The sequence below is a fragment of the Phyllostomus discolor genome, chromosome 7 (genome assembly GCF_004126475.2).
Source record: "Phyllostomus discolor isolate MPI-MPIP mPhyDis1 chromosome 7, mPhyDis1.pri.v3, whole genome shotgun sequence".
NCBI classification, from domain to species: domain Eukaryota; kingdom Metazoa; phylum Chordata; class Mammalia; order Chiroptera; family Phyllostomidae; genus Phyllostomus; species Phyllostomus discolor.
In genome coordinates this window covers 6,031,603-6,052,460 of record NC_040909.2, presented here as the reverse complement: position 1 = coordinate 6,052,460, position 20,858 = coordinate 6,031,603, and the positions used below count along the sequence as shown (strand labels likewise).

The 20,858-nt window shown below is 51.1% G+C and overlaps 1 protein-coding gene across 1 annotated transcript in view; it reads right to left on the bottom strand.

Moving 5' to 3' along the window:
• Positions 1–5,389: 5,389 nt before the first annotated feature.
• The window catches only part of KIF9 (kinesin family member 9), a 42,620-nt gene continuing 27,151 nt past the window's right edge, over positions 5,390–20,858 (bottom strand). The window contains 11 exon segments of the mRNA XM_028518926.2: positions 5,390–6,319; positions 7,472–7,576; positions 7,974–8,089; positions 8,391–8,567; positions 12,314–12,528; positions 13,875–14,066; positions 15,829–15,962; positions 16,450–16,540; positions 17,292–17,347; positions 18,501–18,605; positions 19,395–19,463. Coding sequence (XP_028374727.2) covers positions 6,269–6,319; positions 7,472–7,576; positions 7,974–8,089; positions 8,391–8,567; positions 12,314–12,528; positions 13,875–14,066; positions 15,829–15,962; positions 16,450–16,540; positions 17,292–17,347; positions 18,501–18,605; positions 19,395–19,463 — 1,311 coding nt within the window. The 3' untranslated portion in view covers positions 5,390–6,268.

Below are 20,858 nucleotides of genomic sequence, written 5' to 3'. Positions count from 1 at the left end.
ACAGATATACTTCGTGTAACAGAGACACCAAGTGAGCAAATGCTGGAAAATGGCGCCAGTGGACCTGCTTGGTGCACAGTTGCCATAAACGTTCAGTTTGTAAAAAAACAGTATATCTGCAAAGCACAATAAAGCAAGGTGCAATAAAACTAGGTATGTATATAATAATCTTAAAATAATAGTAATTAAAATTTGCATTTGAACAAAATGTGTTTATGGTCTACTTGTATACACAATTACAATTTTAAAAGGTATTGCCACATTTTTATCCAAAAAGTATGTACTAATGTATAAAGTATATATCAATATATATCTTTTTTTTAAAGATTTTATTTTATTTACTTTTAGAGAGGGGAGGGAGGGAGAAAGAGAGAGAAACATCAACGTACTGTTGCTGGGGGCCGTGGCCTGCAACCCAGGCATGTGCCCTGACTGGGAATCGAACCTGCGATGCTTTGGTTCGCAGCCCGAGCTCAATCCACTGAGCTACGCCAGCCATGGCTCAATATATATCTTTTCAAGGCTCTAGAGATACATTGCCTAATTCTCCAGAAAACATGAGTCAGTTGATTCTCCAGTACTAAAGAAGAATATCCATTTATCTGTTGTTAAAGATTTTTTTCAAAGAAATTATAACTATGATGGATATACAGCCATAAAATTAATGTGTCAAAGATTGTATTTAACTCAATTAATGAGGGCATTAGTGAGGGCAACCAGTTCAACCAAATTTAAACAGATATAGATCAGGCATGCTGAAATTAATTTACAAATAGGTATAAAACTGGCTTTTCATTCAGAGGGAATTGTTAGGGGAGAACATCATTTGCATGTCTATGGACAATTCATTTGCATTTCTATCATTATCTATCATCTACAGGGCAGTAAAATAGACCAAAGACAATGGAAGGTCAGAACCCATTACCAGGAAGGGTCAGTCAGCTAGACAGCGCTGGTCCCTGAATACACTCAGTAATCTTTTGGTTCATTCAAAGACATTCACAGTTTTTCCCCACACTGTGGGCACACCACACTGGATACCTTTTTTCTACAAATACCTGACATATGAAGCAGTTGGAAGGATAGAAAAGGGCTGAGTTTGAAATTTCAGACATTGATATCAACCTCCAAAAGTAAAACTGAATTCTAAAGTCTGACCTAGGAAAAAGTAGAGCTGGTAAATAACTGACATAAAATAAAACTGTTGATGGCTGAGACAGTACATGGTAAACTGTTACTGACTGGAAATCGACAAAAGAACCAAATCTTCGTCACAACATTAAGATAGAAAAATGTAATTCGAAAACTGACTTTAATAAAGGCCACAAAATAAAATTCACATTAATAAAAGCTATAATCAGGTATGTTTGGTACAAAAAAAAAATTCAAAGATTCAAGTATTTTCTAAGTAAAATGTACTAGTAAAAATAACTTCAGTAAAAGAATTTAAAATATTTTTGTTCTTTTTTTCAAATTACTATTTTTCTCTTCACATGCCAGAGCAGTAGCTCTGGAACTTTTTAACACTTGACCAAGTGTCAAAACTCTCAAATTCTTTCTTTTCCCTGGCTCTAACTCAAACAGAGGAGATTCTTACCTAATACGATTTTTTCTGCCATCCTGAGGGAACAGGAATAATAATGGATACTTACAGAAGCCTTTAGACATTGCAGAGTTTCCATAGACACTATCTTGCATTTCCATAGGCATTATCTTGCATTATCTTTTTAGCATCCTGTCATGGGGTAGGAAATAACAGTTTCTGCCCCGTCCTACCCATGCAGAGATTGAGTCTCAGAGAAGTAAGGGCGCCCAAGGTCATGACTCTGAATGGTGGCACTCGGACTTGTATGGGGTTCCCATGTCCTGTATTCCTTTTTCATGTAGCCAGCGACATACACTGGCCACATTCTCCATGCTCTTGGCCTTTTTGGGAGCCTTACAGGACCCTGCTCCAGCCCCTCTCGGCTTCTACAGGAGAAGGTGGGGACGCAGCCCTATGGCAAAGAGGGTTTCTTCTGCCCTTGCCATCATTCCCCAGTTTCAGAACAGAGTATTGTCTGTTCCACATGATTCAACTTCAGCTTCCTAGCACTCTTTACAGCTTTTTTTCTGAACAGAGCAGATTACCCATCCAGGGAATTGTAACAAGGTTCAGGAATTGGTTTCTGACAAGCCAGTTATTGAAACACAAAACATCGCTGGCTCTTGAGGTGAGCCCCTTCCCTACATGCAAGACACCCTCTTTTTCCTTCCGGCCTCCAGGGATACTTTCTGACAGCGAGGTGCCTCTCCTTTTGTGGTTGGAAACCAGAGCTGGTAGAAGTGTCATCTGCTGATAGATAGGTTGTTTTGCTTAATACATGTATTCTTTCTAAATTAAATATTATTTTTGCTAATAAAAGCAATTCTTTTTTTTAGATTTTATTTGTAGAGAGAGTGGGAGAGAAACATCGTTCAGTTGCCTTTCGCATGCCCCCAACCTGGGACATGACCCACAGCCCAGGCATGTGCCCTGACTGTGAATTGAATCGATGACCTTTTAGTTCACAGACCAGAGCTCAATCCACTGAGCCACACCAGCCAGGGCAAAAAGCAATTCATATGAAGGAAAAAATAATGTGTGAATATCTATATATATGTTGTAATTTTCAGCTGATATGTTAAGTGACTTTCCCATAACTGCTTTTATAGAATCACAGGATTTAGATTTAGATTTAAAAGGAACCTAGAGGCCTCCGAGACCTTTCTTCCTGGTCTGAAGGTTTCTCTCACGTGGACCTTGACTGGGGCTGCCCAGGCAATGCTTGCGTCCTCCAGGGATCTGGAGGCCGGTTTGCATCAAGACCATCCATTACAGGGCAGAAAACACTTGTCCCATTTTTTCTTCCCAAATGACAGCAACTATGCCCCCTTTATATTCTACTTTTCAGATTGAATGTCCCTAGTTACTCTGATTATTCCTTGACTGAGTTTTCAGAGCCTCTTGTGATGCTGCCAGTCACACTCTCCTGGGGAATTTGTCCACGTAAAACACCGACTCCAGCCCTGGCCGGCTGGTTCATTTGGAGCAGATTGGAGCATCATTCCATACACCAAAAGGTCGCAGGTTCAATTCCTGGTCAAGGTATGTACCTATAGTACAGGTTTGATTCCTGGTTGGGGCACATACAAGAATCAACCAATGATTGCATAAATATGTGGAACAACAAATTGATCTTTCTCTCTTTCTTTTTCCCTCCCTCTCTCTCTAAAATCAATTTTTTAAAAATCAGATTTTAGCCTGAGCAATTGCACTGAGATAAAGGAGGCTGCGGGTGGAATATGTTTGGGAAGGAGGGCAATTAGGCACTTAGTTCCAAACATGTTGACTTGCATCTGTCGTAAGAGATCATTCAAGTGGAGATGCCGAGTGAACCGCTGGCTATACAGGATTAGAGCTCAGGAGGGCAGTCTAGGCAATACCTATTGATACCCTTTATCATACTTTTATTCCTTTTTTCTTTAAAATACACATATTGTATAGTCTTTATTCAGTAACTTATCTGAAGGTCATGTCTGATCCTACTTACACTGTGCCTCCAGAAGTTGTTTCTGCACACATGTGTGCCTGCATGTATGTTTAATCTTCAGAGCTCATGTTTACTAGGGCTTTGTGGGGATGCTGTGTTGCTGGGTAAAAGGCACGTACAGATTTATTTTTAGTTTTTACTAGGTGTCTCAGCTTTGGGCTAATTTTTCTGCTGATTCCTCAGCCTGTGGTTCCTGGACCACACAGTGTAAATTTGAATCACAAACCTGTGCGTGGTTACAAATTCTCACAGGATCTGTGCTCCCTCACGCCTGGGGAAAGGCTCCTTGTTACTTGTCCATGCCAGCGGGGAAACGTTCTAATTCATCTCTTTGTCAAGGATGGAGGCTTCAGGGTGCCAGCTCTCTGCAGGCGGGGGATCCCATTTCCAACTTCCTCTGGGGCGTGAGTCAGAGTCTTAAGATTTCTTGTACTTGTGTGCACATCAAGGCTTAAGAGCAACGCTCCACTCACTCACCTTCCCACCCCTGGCTGCCACAGCAGGTTCATATGCAGGCCACGCCAGGTCTCAGCTCTCCAGCTGCTGTCAGTTCCCTTTCTTTCCTGCAAAGTTCGCTTTGCATCTAAAAGAGTGTTATGCTTTAACCAGCATCTCGAACAGCTGGCCCCTTTGAGTGGACACATGCCCCCTGGATCCCTGGAATGCTGGAAGCATCTACTCCCCAGAAGAGTTTGTGTAGAGCATGATCTCCCGAGCACCATTCTGGCTTATTCCCGTGGCAGCGCCCACACAGGTGATTACTTGTTTCAGTTTGTGCCAGAACTGACCAAAGAGGCCTGTGTGGTGACAAATGAGCTAGAGTCAAATGTGACCAACAGCCACTGCCAGCAGGCCTCGGGACTGGCTGTCCAGGAATTCCGTGGAGGGATGTCCAGCATGCCAGGTGTCGTTCCATCCAGGGTCAGGGAACCAAGGGAAGAGGTATTAGTAAAACCACAAATGGCTGCTTCCTGTGGCCCCAACAAGATGATGAATCCTGCCCTGACTGGTGTAGCTCAGTGGATTGAGCACAGGCCTGTGAACCAAAGGATCGAGGTTCGATTCCCAGTCAGGGCACATGCCTGGGGTTGCAGGCCAGTTCCCAGTGGGGGATGCACGAGAGGCAACCATACATTGATATTTCTCTCCCCCTCTCCTTCCCTTCCCCTCTAAAGGTAAATAAAATTTTTTTTAAAAAAGATAACGAATCCTGTTTGCTGCGTCCTGTTTCCTGATATGCTCCCACAGACCTGGGAACCCCAAACAAGGCCTGGTAAGGGCCTGAGCAGTCAGGAAGGGCAAGAATCAGAACTCTCTGCCCAAGGCCTCCAATAGCTGGGAGGGTGGGCAGACCTGCCTCTTTGGCTACAATCAAAAGAAACATAAGAACTGACCAATAGGGCTGTGTGCACACCGTCAGTGTTGGTCAGCGACCTGTGTATCGCCCAGGGGAAGCCTCGGGATAGAAGGAGTCTCTAAAAGTTGTTTCAAGACCATTATGTATCAGTCAGCTAAAGAGAAAGAGGCCAGTACATCTGAAACTAATACAAAATAATATTGCCCTGACCAATGCGGCTCAGTTGGTTGGGCATCATCCCACAGAATGAGGGGCTGCAGGTTCGATTCCCTGTCAGAGCACATGTCTGGGTTGCGGGTTCAGTCCCTGGTCGGGGTGCATATGACAGGTAACCAATCAGTGTTTGTCTCCCTCTCTTTCTCCCTCCCTTCCCCTCTAAAAATAAATGAATAAAATCTTTTAAAAACAATATTGACTGTAAAATGTAATTGACAAATAAAAAATGTTTTAAAAGAGAAAAGAGCTGGATAGGAAGGAGCGAGGGGAGAGACCTCAAGGAAAGCCTCTCTGCTTCCTCTTTTCAACAAAACTCCCATCCGCCTGCTCGTTGCTGGCTTGAAGAACAGAATCCTGGGGTCTTTGTTGGACAGACGCCATATAGTTCAAACTTTCATCTGGTACAGGTGCCACATGCTCCTCACCAGGCAGCCTCCCAGGGTGGGGCTCTGGCTGCTAACTTCATGGTGGGACTACGCTCATTTTAAGGCTCCTCTTGTTTTGAGATAAAAATCTGCCTTTAGCCATTTTTCCTAGACCCAGTCCTATCTGAATGATGGTGAAGGAGGGTCTCCCGCCTTCACTGGCTCAGGAGTACACCGAGGATGCACTGAACACCTAGTCTGAGGGGGCGGTGAGAACCAGGGCTCCCGAGGCCCCACTCGCCCCCAGGAGGTCCATGCAGGGAAGGGGAGAGGCTGACCAGTGGGACAAAGGCTTGCTGGGAGGAGCCTGGCTGAGCTACGTTTCCCCTTTCTCACTGAAGATCCCGTTTTGACCCCACCTGCACATAGGAAAGACATCCTCCCAGACAGAGAATAAAATAAGGACTTGGACAAGCACTTAAAGTCCAGACTACAAAGTTCTTTTATCTTGTCCCTGCATACAAGACAGTGAGTTCAAACCCCAAGTGTTCTGTGAACACAGGCAACGGTGCCCCAGGAAGGACGTTCCTCCTAGCAGGCCGGCCGGCCGGCCACTGTGTCCTCTCTGAGCTGGGCCCCAGCCTTGGAGCAGACCGGCTGGAACTCGGGGCAGGTGGTTCGGCAGTCCCACCAGGGCGGGCGGGAGTTGCTAGGGTTCCAGCCGGGTTCTTGTCCTTCAAGGAGCTGGCGGTGAGTCCCTATTTTCTGTGTGCCTGCTGGAGGCCCATCATGGTTTTCAAGTAGTTGTGCTGGACACAGAGAAGGGGAGAGAACAGAGGTTGATGAGGAGGCGCAGACTCAACAAGGGCTCGGAGGCCATGCCACTTAACACCCGCCCCCACCCCCTCGTTCGTCCTGCAAATACTGGTCTGGGGGCAAGGATTCCCTCTCACTAGCCCCAATCCTGTGAGAAATAAAATTCAGGTTTTAATCCTAAAGAAGGTATGTAAAACTTTTTAAATGGTGTGTCCGGCATGTTTCGAAGGAGACATGCACGTTTCAAGGGCCCACTTGCAAGTTTCTGGCAAGAATTAAGTTCAGGAAGAAAAGAGGTGGGGGTCCGTGTACTCGGAAGGGCCCTTCCTCGGCAGAGCGGCCAGGTGCTCACGAATCCGGCCCTCTGAGCGCACTGCCAGGCTCCCAGAAGGCGGGTGGGAACGTGAGCTGAAACAGGGACAGTGGGCCGCGAGCAGGCAAACGCTAAAACCAATCTGGAACATGTGGATGAGTCCTAGACTCCCCACAAGGTTGGGGAACTGAAGCCGAAGCTCTCACACTAACTGGAATTCTCTCCCCGCCACAATTTTTCATTGTAGTAAAATACACCATCTTCACAATCTTTGAGTATACAGTTCAGTGGTGTGAAATGCATTCATAGTGTTGCACAACCATCTCCACCGTCCATCCCCATAACTCTTCATCTTGTAAATATAAACACACACACACACACACACATTTACGCCTTTTCTTTGGCATATCCGTATTGCTAACATCGCAACCCTTATTCTTTGGGGCCATCATTAAGTAAAATGAGGGTGACGTGCACACGAGCACGGCAACACCATTGACAGCTGATGTGATACCGGGATGGCTACTAAGTGACTAATGGGTGGGTAGCCTCTGCAGTGCGGACATGCTGGACAAAGGGATGATTCACATGGGCCACCTTGGCACTCGTCAGCCATGTCTGGGCCTGGCACGGTCTATGGGACCCCTAAGGGGCTCAGTCCAGCCCCTGGACTCGGGCTGGCGGAAGGTACCCACTGACTCTAGGTGCCTGGATCTCCCTGAGTTGGCACATTCCTCCTCTACCTCTCCAAAGTGAGGAGTGTGGTCCTGGGCGTCCTAGTAATGAGGTCCCTGGGGCCCTCCTTCCCGGAGATGTGAACCTCCCGAGTTACCTTTTGTTCTGTCTTGACTTTGGCATTGTAGAAGGAGATGGAATCGGGGCCATCGGGCAGCATCATCTGCTGCAGCTGGCTGAACTTGTCCTGGTCATCTTCTCCCTAGGAGAGGCCCAACTCAGGACAGTCCCTTACACCTGGCATCGCTGAGGATTCACCCTGACGAGGCCTGCGGTGGGCATCAGGGCAGCCCCTCGCTGGGTTTGCAATCCCCGCCCATGGCAGCTCACAGTCTCTCAGGCCCATGTTTGCCAGCGTCATCACTGGCACCTGGACAGGATGAGCCACCCAAAAGGGTGGCAACCGTAACTGGTGTTATCTGTGACCCCATCCTTGATAACTAGGTAGGGACCTGTAGCTTCCCACCTGCCTGGACAGCCGTGGGAGAGGCTAGGAGCAGCCCACGCACTGCCATGTTTGTGGGGAGAGCAGAGGACAAGGGGCACTGCCCACTGCCCCCTGCTCACCCGTCATCCCACCCCGACCCCGTGGCGCTCACCAGAGACACAATCCTGTTGACAGGCACCATGCCTGGCCGGATGCTGCTGCCCGGCTTCAGTGCCGCCTGCACGTCCTCGGGGATGAAGAAGGACTCGTTGTACCAGATATCAAATTCTGCAAGGAGGAGGGGAGACAGCTCTGTGAGGTGTGGGGGAGTGCCTGAGGAAGCAGGTAAAGGCTCTGTGTGCTTGTCCCAGGTTCACCCTCTGTCACTTTGTGCTGTAGGGTCTCACCCTTTCCCATCTCTGTCTCCTGCCCAAAAAGTCCCGAAACAAACATCTGAAGCTCCTGCCCAGCCCCTGCCCCTGCCCCTGCCAGAGAGAAGCTTTGAAGCTGCTTCTAGACCCCACGAGGGGGCCCTGCCCTGTGCACCCCGGAACCTCCGACGGTCAGCCAGCCTTCCCAAATGGTGCACCTGTGAGCAGGCGGTGGCGACACTGATCCACAAGGTGCTCGCAGTACTGGATCTCAGCCCTGAGGTCACGCAGGTCCTGGTACTCGGAACGGTACTGCTTCTTGAGGTCTTTGAGCTTCAGGATCAGCAGGAACTCCTCCTCGTCGATGATAATCAGCCCCTTGTTTTCATACTCACCTGTGGGAGGAGGATGGCGATCAGGGAATGAAGTGCCCACCTGCGGCGAGGGGAGGAAGGCAGTCCAGAAAGAGAGGAGCGTGCTGGCAACGCGCAGCACAGGAGGCGAGAGGAAAGGCTAGGGCACCGCATGGGCTGGGCAAAGCCGAGGGAGGCCAGGCTACCAGGACGTGCCTCACGGGGGGAGGGAGCTCAGGTCAGAGGGCCACGCTGCCATTTCTAGGACCAAGAGGAGGGGTGGGCAGGGGCAAGGATAGAGATGGCCCATGCTTCACATGTATTTTGGTCTTAAACCCCATCAGCCAAATATATTCAGTAGGTCCTCTATTATACGGATGTTTACCTCCTTTGTAAATTATATACATGAACTGCCACCACTGGCTAGTTCCACAAGGCACTTGGGCAAGGTTCCTTAGTATTATTTTTTATTTTTATTTTTAAGATTTTAATTTATTTTTAGAGTGTAAAGGAGGGAGAAATAGAGGGACAGAAACATCAATGTGTGGTTGCCTCTCATGCACCCCGCAACCCATGGGTATGTCCTGACAGGGAATCGAACTGGCAGCCCTTTGGTTCACAGGTTGGCACTCAATCCACCGAGTCACACCAGCCAGTGCAGGTTCCTTATTATTAACAGTACATGTAAACCCACATTTCAGGTTGTCTTTTTAAAAAATGTATTGATATGAGAGAGAGAGAGAGAGAGAAAAAAACATCAGTTTTGTTGTTCCACTTATTTATGCATTCCTTGGTTGATTCTTGTATGTGCCCTGACTGGGATCGAACCTGCAACCTTAGTGCGTGGGGATGATGCTGTAGCCAACTGGGCTACCTAGCCAGGGCCAGACTGTCTTCCTGATGACTGGAATGTCCATCAGCTACCCTCCTGCTTGGGACAATCGGACGTCTGAGTCATACTGAGCAGCTGTCAGAGGCTCCGGGAGGAGGGGAGTTGATCGCGCTATCCGTCCTATGCTGCACTCAGGGCCTCTTTGCCTGGGCCTTTTCTAAGGTCACTTCAGTGAGGACTGTTGGGTTAGGACAAAGTAACGTCGTCTGTGCAGCCATTCACCCAGCTACCTGCTGCCCACAGCACCTTGAAAGCTCAGCAAACGTGTCACGTCAACCACCCCAGGGTGCGGGACTTCCACCCCAGGACCCCTGGAAAGCGAGGCTGGCACGTGTGGCTGGGGTGCATGCGGCAGTCCCCAGATGTCGGAGGAAGATACTGGCACTTCGAGTGAAGTTTGCGAAGGAGAAGTAGGACGTGTTAAGTGTCACTGACACTATTAATGAAGAGGCAAAGGTCCCCGTTCAGGGTACCTGGAGTGGGGCAGTAGTCCAGAGTCACCTCACCAGGTCCCCTGCTTTCGGGGCAGAGCAGCTGTGCGCTGTGGGATGTCCCGACCAGGTCACTTTGACAGACACAAATCCCTCACAGAGTCTTTACAGGACTCTGTGAGGTGGGGATGTCTCTGGCCACTGTTACCGCCCAGGGTTCTCTGGGTATCATCAAGGAAAAAACTTCAAAGACTTGAACTTAAGATGATTTTCCATTTTTCTTTCACAAAAGACTAATTATAAATGTTCTAAATTCCTGACCTTTCTGGGCTGATAAGTAGCTGCCAATCAAGGTGCCCAGCAGGGAGTTTTTAAAATGAATTTACTTGATCTGTTCTTTCAAGATAAAGGTATTTTATTTGATAGTTTAACAACCAATGGGAGCCCTGGCTGGCGTGGCTCAGTGGGTTGAGCGCCGCCTGCATACTAAAAGGTGGCCGGTTTGATTCCCAGTCAGGGCACAGGCCTGGGTTGTGGGCTGGGCCCCCAGTTGGGGACGTGCAAGAGGCAACAAATTGATGCTTCTCTTGCACAATGATGTTTCTCTCTTTTTCTCCCTCCTTCCCCCTCTCTCTAAAAATAAATAAAATTAAATTAAAAAAAAAAGCAAAAAAACAACCATTGGGAAAATAGCTACTTTGGAGGGAAAAGAGCAAACATGTTTTTCGATGCTGACAGATAAAATTTCAAGTATTTTAAAATAGTATTTCTTCTTCAGCCCTGGCTGCTATGGCTCAATGGGTTGAACACCACACTGCCAACCAAAGGGTCCCTGGTTCCATACCTGGTCAGGGCACATGCCTGGGTTGCGGGCCACGTCCCCAGTGGGGTGGTGCTCAGGAGACAACCACACATTGATGGTGATCGCCTCTATTTCTCCCTCCCTTCCCCTCTCTAAAAATAAATAAATAAAACCTTTTAAAAATAAATAAAATATTATTTCTTCTTCATGTCATCCTTTAAAAATATCCATTTTCAGCCCTGGCCAGGTGGCTCAGTTGGTTAAAGCACTGTCCCAATAATAAGTAAAAACTGTTAAATATCCATTTTCAGGTATGTTTAGGCATGAAAGCTATGTCAGCATACCATTCGTATACATTACTTAAAACAAGTAAACATGTAAAAAGGTGGCGTATTCAAAGAAGATGTGTGCAGAGGGACAAAGAAGTGATTGCTGGTTCTGTAAGAACTTCACCCTGAATGTTCTGGGTGGGGGCATGTCTGGTGCCACCATCACCCACCTTCCCGTTTCCCAGGCCCAGGAAGGTCTGTGCCCTCTGCAATAGTATGTCACGGTTGGTCAGTAGGGTGTGAGCACAGTGGCACCAAGAACTTGGAAATAAAGTTGCTGAGAAGTAAAGGAATCAAATGTAACCCCCTGTGAGTCAGATGATCCACCTGACGTTGACAAATAAACCAGGTGACATCTGGGGACGTCCCAGGTCATCAGTGAGATCGTTCATAAAGACCAGTCTGGGATGCCACTGCGATGTGGCAGGAGAGAGCCCAGCGACCTGTGGCGTGCCCTGTCTGGAAAAAGACCAGCGGAACAAGCCAGGGATGTGAAGAGTAAGAGTGGGGCCTCTAGACCGCCAGCCTCAGAGTTGGAATGGGCCCTCATTAAAACGCAGGTTCTGGGCCCTGCTCCAGATCTACTGAGTCAGAACCACTGGTTGAGGCCTGGGAATCTGCACTTGACCAGCCCTTCCAGGTGAGTCCTCTGCACATTCAAGCTTGAGGGTCCTTGGCCCACAGTACAGGTGTGGGCAGTGTCTGCCACTGGGACAAGAGCACCAGGTCAGGGTCACCAGGTGAGCGCCCTCCCCATGTGTGGGTCCTGGCTCCCTCAGCCTGATGGCTCCCACACCACCTGCCTTAGGAGATGAGTCTTTGCCAAGCCAGCATGGGTGCTGGGGGGTTAGCCTGAGGAGTGGTCCTAGTGACAGTGAGTCCCTTGGCCCTCTGGCATGTACATTCTCATTGCTCTCCTGGGTTCTCATGTCTTGACCAGCATTCCCACCCCAGCCAGACCACTGTGAGCAGTGAAGAGACCACACCAGGACCCAGGGACCTTGTGGGGGTCCCCAGCCAACACTCTCCCTGGAGAAGCCCCCGTAAGACCAAAAGCCTGTTTCTCCGTAGGGAGGCAGCAGCACATGTAGGCGGAAGGACTAGCCCCTGCATCTGAGATAAAGCAATAATGGGGGACCCACAGGAAGGGGCGGGTTGGCAAGGAAGGACCCTGTGGCTCCCCAGGGCTGACTACAACCCAGTGATGGCGCAGGGATGAAGGCTGCACCCTCATACCCCAGGCGGGCCCTCCCATCCCTGTCCTCCAGTGCCCAGGTGGTCGCATTCTAAGCAGGATCCCCCAGGCCACAGCCGCCCCATCCCATCACATTTACCTTGCTTTTCCCGCAGTGACTTCTGGAAATCTAACGCTGCCTTGGTCACGTCAATCTCCTGCTTGATGGCATTGATGCGCTGTGTGATCTCGCTGGCCCTTTTCCTCCGCTCGTTCAAGATGGACTTGTTTTCTTTGAAGATGCGGTTGATCTCACTCCCTCGCTCGTTCTTAAAATCCTCAAAGGCCACAGGCTTGGAGGGTGGGGTGCTAGGCCTGAAGATGCAGTGGGGTTGTGGGGGGGAGGGGACAGCTATGTTAGAGCCACGGGGCACTTCACCTTTCTGCCCTGGGGCTTTGTGAGCAGGGGGCCAGCATTCCTGGGCACCACCCCGCCAGCCTAGACAGGAGCTGGACTGCAGGAATCACTCCCCCGTCTCTGTGTCACTCAGCACACAAGGGCACATGAGCCCTGCAGAAAGTGAGGACAGCGAGGGAACCAGTGTGTGACACACAGAAAGCAAAACGACCACTCACTCACTACCTATTGACAGCCACACTTTGGTGTACCTCCTCCAGGGATTTCTCTGATAGGTTTTTAAATGTTTGGGATCGTGTGGTATATAAAACTTTACATCTTTCTCCTCAGAAGCACTCTTTCATGCTATGACAATTCCTTTGAGCACTGTAGGTCGTGAGATGTAAGACGGAGCGCTGGGGCCGGGGAAGGGCCTTGCCTGCACCCTACTGTGAAGCGCATGGGTGGAGGAAAGGGGAGAAAGATGGACACGTGATGAAATAAGTATGGTAACACGTGAGCTGCAAAATCACGGGGCTGTTCGCTGTATAGTTCTTTCAGTTTCTCTAACTGTTTGGCAATGTTCACAGGCTACAGGAAAAAAATTCTTCATGTTCATCCATGTACATTTCAAGGGAGGAGATAATAATTCACTCAGAGCCCTTCCCCTAATGTTGGCTATTAAGGTGTTTTTACAAAATGGCTTGTTTGCTTTTGAAATTAATGAGGCAATGAATTTTTTTTTGCATAAATCTTTTTCCACATCTCTCTTAATTATTTCCTCAGGATAGATTCCTAAACACGTAATTACTCACTCACTAGAGTAATTGTAGCTGGAGGAAAAGGGTCTAATATCTTGAAAAAATTTTAAGTACATTACTTATTCCAAAAATATGTAAATTCAATTATTAAAATAATGGCTGTCTGGAGGGTCTAAATGATTCCATGTGTAATTGTGTGCCCTCCCCTGACCGGTGTGGCTCGGCTGGTTGGGAGTCAACCTGCAAGGAAAAGGTGGCCAGTCCGGTCCTCAGTCAGGGTGCATGCGAGAGGCAACAAGCAGATCGACACTTCTCATGCCAATGTTTCTCTCCTCTTCCTCCCTCCCTTCGCCCCTCTCTAAAGTTAATTAATCAATTAATAATTGTATATCCTGGATGACTCCTGATGTGGGACCATCTTGCATGTGTACAGCCACCATGTTTCTTGCTTTTGAACCATGCTCCTAGTCTTTGCCTGTTTTATCTGCAGGCGCTCTTTACGTGTTGTGGATCACGCTCTGGTTTTGGATGACCTGGTGCAGGAGCTAGTGTCAGATGGTCACCTGGGTGGGCGCTGTTCCTCCTTGGGGGACTCGGAGGGAAGGGTCTCGAAGTTGGAGGTCTCCCGGTCCCGCGAAAGCATGTCTTTCACATCTCCATCTTTGGAGGACGCGGTCAGCTGGGTCTTGGAGGTGGAAATGTCCACATCCTTGCTGCTCACGGGGCTGCCGGCCCCATCCTTTCTCGCTGCAGAGCTGGAAGGGGAAGGCAGGAAGACCCCAGGGCTCAGTCAGGCGCCCGCTGACGGAGTGACCTTTCTCAGCGCTTACACCCCAGAAGTGCCATCCTGCTCAGCCCCTGTGTTGACCACATGCCTAGGCCAGAGGACAAAGAGTATGACCCTGAGCCACACAGCTGAAGAGAAAGAGGAGAGCCTTCTCCTTTTTATGAGGATAAGGAACTGTCCCTTCAGCAGTCTCAGCAGGAGACAGCTGGGAAGAGTAGGACATCCATCCCCAGGTGTGAAAGCACAGGAACCTGGAGGGTGGCTGCAGGCTGCTCACAGGAGCATCTGGCTGCTGAGGTACTAGTCACACAGGAGTGTCTGGGAAAGAGCTGCAGAGCCTCCCTCCAGGCTGGGTCTGCCTGTGGGCCCGTGGGAAAGCAGGACAGGTCTGCTCTGACAGTCCAGGACCTGCACTCCCTCCCGGCCTACATCAGTGACCACCCCCGCCCCCAGGAAAGTGGCCACCTGCCCTCTCCAATTGATGGCACACAGGTCCCCCCCAAGAGAGGCACATCTGAGTAGGCCTGAGCTGACAGGAGGACGGGTGCCCACAGTTCTTTCTGCTGTTTCCTCCTCTTTTCATTTTCTTGCAACAGATGTGCTTTGCTGGGGGAGGGGGCAAGCATCGATCCACCTATTATTGCACTGATTACCTGGCCGCCGAACAGAGAGTGCTAGGGTGTGACTGCCCTTCCTGGAGAGCAGGAGGCAGCCAGGGGCGTCAGCAGTCCCTGCTACCCAACTCTGCACCCAGCTGTGGCCCGCACTCTTTCACAAGTGATAACAACAGTAACGACAGACTCCCATTTCCTTTCCAGGTACAGGGAGTGCATTTGCTCACTTATCCTCACAACAACCCCAGTGACACTGATGCTATTATTATTCCCACTTTATGTTTTAAATTTTAATTTATTGATTTCAGAGAGAGGGAGAGAGAGAGAGGAAGGAAGGAAGAGAGAAAGAAACATAAATTTGTCGTTCCATTTATTTAGGCATTTACTGGTTGATTCTTGTGTGTGCCCTAACTGGGGATCGAACCTGAAATCTTGGGGTATCAGGACAATGCTCTGACCAACTGAGCTACCCCACCAGGCTTATTATTCCCATTTTAGAGATGAGAAATCAAGGCACAGAGAGGCTCTCACGCCTTAAACAAGGTGACCCCATGGATGAGAACGCAGAGTAAGGAGGTGAACACAGGCATCGCCTCCAGAACCTGTGCTCCAGAGCCTGTCCATCACTGCACAGCGCAAACGTGGCTTAATAAGAGCGGCTCACTGAGTGAACCCTGACCCTCTTCCCACCTTGCACACACAAAGGGTCCCGCCTGAGAGGTCAGCTGGAGCTTTAGGGTGGTGTGAGGGCCCCCGAAGGACCCTGTTGGGAGGTGGGGTTTCCACGTGAGATACTGGAGAACAGATGCTGGCGAGGCTTTCTCACTTCGGCTCGACTGCCAGCAGCAGTGTGACCTTGGAAGTGACTTCCCCTTTCTGAGCCTCGATTTCCTCATCAGTCAAATGAACTCCCAGCTCATGGGGTTGCTGTGCAGAGGACAAGTGACCAGACCCGCCTGGGCCCCGCAGATGTTACTGGTATTGGCAGCAGTGACATGCACTGTGACCACATAGTTGCTAAGACATCAGGGGGAAAAGGACGATCGTTTGTCCTCCCTTTCAGCAGCCAAGGAGGGCCAGGTACCGACCAGGCAGAGCAGCAGGGAGGTCACTTACCCGAGCTGCTCTTTCAATGTCTTCTTGGACTTGGCCTTCTTCCCGGATTTGGCGGAAAAAGGGGCAACCCCAACTCCGAAGCCTTGTCCGTCAGGCTCACCGACCAGGTGACCATCCGCATCTATAAGCCCTGCCTGGAGAGAGGCCAGCCACAGGGCCCAGGGTTAGAGGAAGAGCAGGGGCCCCCCGGGCACCCACGTGTGTACGGGCCCAAGGCTGAGATGGGCATGTGTAGCCCACGCCAAGATGTGGTGGCTGCTGCTGCTGTTAGCTTCAGGCTGTCCCCACAAATCCGTCTCTGACCACCCCATCAAAGGTCCACTTTCCACATTAACTCCTCTCCCTGATCTGGTGTTTGCCTCCACACCCTGAGGATCCTAAGGGCTGCTCCCACCCAACTTCAGGAATTGGCCCTGCTTGTTACTAGCCTTGTCTCCAGTTCTGGAGATCATTTTGAACCCTATGTGGTTTACTCTTGCACAGGCCACCCCACACTCACCCTGGTGTCCCCTTCCTCTGTTCCTAGCCTGGCTCTAATGCAGGACACTTGCGGCCTCTGGGAAGGACTGGGCATAGGAAAACCTGACACGAATGCTGTCAGCAAAAGGCAACTGTGCTTACCTTCTGGACAGCAGAAATGGCTGCAAAGTCATTCTTGTCTATGAGCGTGTACTTCCGGCGCAAACTGGACTCTACTTCCTGTTCTTGTTGGCTTGGGGGAGAGAGTGAAAGAAAACTTCACACTGGGGGCCATGCTGAGCCATGTACTAGAGTTAGAAGTCATTTGGGCTTGGCCCCTTGCAAAGGAGCCAGGCCTCTACTACGAACCAGGACAGGCAAAAGCAGCTCACTCTATGCCCCTGAGTCCCCACTGCACACAATACCCACCGTCAAGCCCGTAAATCTGCAGCGCCCACCCTATGTGCCAGGCTCAACTGCTCCAAGACGACTTGAACAGGACTGTAAGCTGGCACTGGGACCACACTTCCCCACCTGGGTTGTCTCTAGCAGTCCTTTGGAACCACGTGATCAGCGTCCGTGATACTACCCAACATAAGCCACTCAGGCCACAGGGATATATGTACCCAAAGAAACCACAAGTGCCTCCTGAGGGGGGGCTTGGGGAGCAGGGAGTAATCACGATGCCCTGCTCTGGCCACGCTCAGGGCGTCCTGTGCAGTTGATGAACTCAGGAAACATCCACTAGGGACTGCCTCCTCTCCGAGTAGCCCTTGAGTGGAGGGCTGTCGTCCAGGCTTCCCCCAGGGAAGGGAAGGGTGGGAGGATCTGAGCGCGCAGAGGCAGAGCCTTTCGGGGCACAGGGGCCTGGGCACATCCTGAGGACTCTGATCTGGCTCCTTACGCCTGAGAGAGAGGCGGTGTGCTTGGAGACACATCCAAACCACAGGAAATGAAGACGGCAGTCCGATGGAGGGGCTGGGTGGGTCGGGAGGGTCCCTTACCTCAGAACCACCCGGAACTGGTTGAACACCTCCCGGATCTGTCTGAGGTTAATGATCTGCGGAGAAGACGTTAGATCCTGGCACCGGGGCCAAGGCCGTGTCTCCGTTTGTGGAGAAGCCAGGAGCCCAGGGCTAGGCATTGACCATCTGTCTCAAGAACAGGACATCTGCAAACAGCCTTTCGACAAAAGTGGCAGCACAAGCCTTCTCAAGAACGGGGGAACACCTGATTAGCAGTTTTCAACCTAAGTATCCACTAGGGCTACAAAAACCACCTTTTCTAAGTGAAGATCTCTGTAAAGTCAAAACGATTCTAGTTCTTGAAAATACCAAGGAAAATTAAAAAAAAATGTGCTGTCCCCAGCTCTCGCTGGCTTTCACGAGGTTCCCTTACAAACCTTTCTATGTGGGTACAGACACATACACGCTTGTGGCTGGAGGAAGGCCGTCCGTCTCCCTCTTGGCCCCATAACCCACAAGCATTACCCTTGACCCAGGGTCAGTCTGGGGCAGCTCTTGCAGGGCAGGCAAGAAGAGCCCACCCCTCGGTTGTCCCAGCTGCCCACAGTAACAGGATGGGGGGTCTGCCCGTGCAGCTCCCCGATGAAGAGTTTGCTGGTCTGCACTGTAAAAACACAATGCATCTTTCCCCCTCAGGGCCCTCTCCTATGCGGCTGTCTCCCTCCTTGGCCCCCTCCAACGTGGGTCTTAGGGGTCTGTCTTACAGACAACCAGTGTGATCATCATCCTGTAGTGGCCTATTCCACCTGCTACAGCCAGCACCGGAGGTGCTACAGCTCGCCTCATCCCAGCTCGGTTCCATTCCCCACTCTATAGGTGTGGCTCCCAAAGTACACAGGGTGGAGCACTTCACTGAAGTCACTCAGCAAGGAGACAGCTTAGCTGGTACTCGATCCAGGGCAGCCCGGCGCCGGGGCCCACTGGGGTGGACTGCCTCCTGTGTGTACAGCTGTTCAGGCTGCTAGCCACTCCGTGGGGTACCCACAGCCTCGTAACCCTATGCATGGATGCTGAGACCTTGGTGGGCTGAAGGGGCTCTGAGGCCAGGGGTCCACCGCCACCCACCCTACACCCATTGCACCCACTCAGCGTGAGGTTCCATGGCCAGCACAGCACATGTTGGGGTGTGCCCAGGTCAGAGATGCCCTGGTTGGTGGGACATGGGGGTCCCGAGGAGGGGCTCCTTACGTCAATCTCGTCCAGCGTCCCCTCCAGGTACCTCCGCACCTGGGAGTTGATCTCGGCAATCTGAATTTCATCCAGGGCGTCGTAGTTCACCAGGGAGCGGTTGGCCTTGGAGGGGGATGAAATACATGTCCGTGAACTCGAAGCACCTAAGCCCACGTAGGGGCAGCGGGGGACATTCTGAGAACCGTGGTGGGGAGGATGGGCACAGGCCCTGGCCACCGAGCCGGCTCCACTCCCTTCACCACCAGGTCCTGGTGGAGAGGGCCTGACTCACAGAGGGCCAGGTGCGCCAGTCAGCAAGGGACGGCGGAGTCGGTGAGGGAAGCAAAGGCTGCCCAGCGTGGGCCTGCTCCTCCCAGCCAAGGGGGTGCCGCTGGCGGATTCTGAGACGAGGGCCATGGGAGAGAGGTGGCTGCACCTGCCTTGAGGCCCCTCTGGGCCGGGAGCAGCAACCCAGGCAGGCTGCTGGAGGACTCCAACCCCAGCCCCTGCACTCACACTCCTTGCTGCCACCCTGCCACACCCCCAGCCTGCCCCGCCTCCCCTGATCCTGACCCATCATGTTGTCTGTCCTGTACCCTAACCCGACAGGCCTCTAGCCCCCTTCCCCTTTTCCTCCTGCCCACTGCCTGCCTCTGTTCCCTGGCCACCCAACGCCTCTGTCCACCAGGCAGCACTGGTCCGCCAGCCTCTCCTCCACAGTCTTTGTCCCTCCAGTCTCCCTGGCTACATGGCCCCCTTACCCATCTGGCCCCCAGTCCACCCAGACCTTCTGCCCATCCAGCATCCCTGCCCTGACCCTCTCGCCCCCTCCCCACCTAGCACTTCTGCCCCCCGACCTCACTCAGTCCCTCGAACATCGTAGTCACCCCAGCCCCACCTGCAGCCCCTTACCAGGCTGTCATGGATGGCTAACTCCTGCTTGAGCAGTGCCAGCTCCTTCTCCAGGTTCTTGACCATTCGCTGCCAGGGAAGCATAGTTGGTGAGAGCGGGGAAGACAGTCAGAGCGGCCACCCTGCGTCTTCCACTTCAAGCCCACGGTTCCCTACCCTCTGCTCGGATTCTCTAGCCCTTCCCGGTGGTCCATGGGTTGTGATCTCAGCACCTGGACAACTCCCTCCCCGCTGGTGACCGTTCCCAACTAGGGTGGGAAGTTTAGGGTCTGAAGGCCTCAGCAGCCCCTGGCCTCTGCCTGTCACAGTGGAGGAGACTGAGAACAGTGAGCACAGCCACCCCCGGGGCCATGTCAAAACCCAGCTCCCAGGATATTCCCAGCGTACGGGGGTGGGTGATGGCCCTCGCAGGGCAGCCCATGCCTCCAGCATGCCTTCCGTGCACGCCCTACCTTTCACCTTCATCCTGCCCGATCACTGCACAAAGGCAGCCCCATTCCCACTGACGATCGTGTCACCTCCAACTTTTCCTGCTACAAACAGTGCCGTACGAACCTGTTTGTACTCTTATCTCTGGGTCCGGATAGGTGTCTGCAGGGTAATGGCGATCTCTAGGGCTCTGCATGACCAGCCCCCATTGCAGCGTTCGTGCTGCCCTCCCCACTCCCACTGAGTGGGCACACGACCGCCTCTGCCCTGCCAGTCCGCTCTGCCTGGGACGCCCTTCTCCCAGGCATTCCACGGCTCACTTCTTCACCTCCTTCAAGGTTTTCTTCAAAAGCTTCCAAATTAGGCACACCTCGATTACCCTAACTGCCCCCAAAGCCCACACCACTCTTTTTTAAAACTCTTGCTCTAATTTTCTCAAGGCACATGCCTACCAGCAACACACCCTAGAGCATGCTGCTTAACAGAACTTTCTACAATGATGGAAATGGTCCGTATCCGCGCCACGAGCCACTTATAGCAGTTAAATACATGGACTGTGATGAATGTGACTAAGGAAGTAAATTTTAATATTTTTAAAATTTTAACTACTTTAAGCCAGGCGTGTGTACTGGCTACCGTATTGAACAAGTGAAGCATTAAATTTACCCTATTTGGTTTTTAAATGTTTGCGAACTGAAAGGTCACCGGCTCGATTCCCTGTCAGGGCACACGCCTGGGTTGCGGGCCAGGTACCCGGTTGGGGCCGCGTGAAAGGCAGCTGCTCCATGTTTCTCTCTCTCTCTTTCTCCCTCCCTTCCCCTCTCTCTGAAAATAAATACATAAAATCTTTTTAAAAAATATTTTATTTATTTATTTTTAGAGAGGGAAGGGAGGGAGAAAGAGACAGAGAGAAACATCAATGTGTGGTTGCTGGGGGTCATGGCCTGCAACCCAGGCATGTGCCCTGACTGGGAATCGAACCTGTGACACTTCGGTTCCCAGCCGCGCTCAATCCACTGAGCTACACCAGCCAGG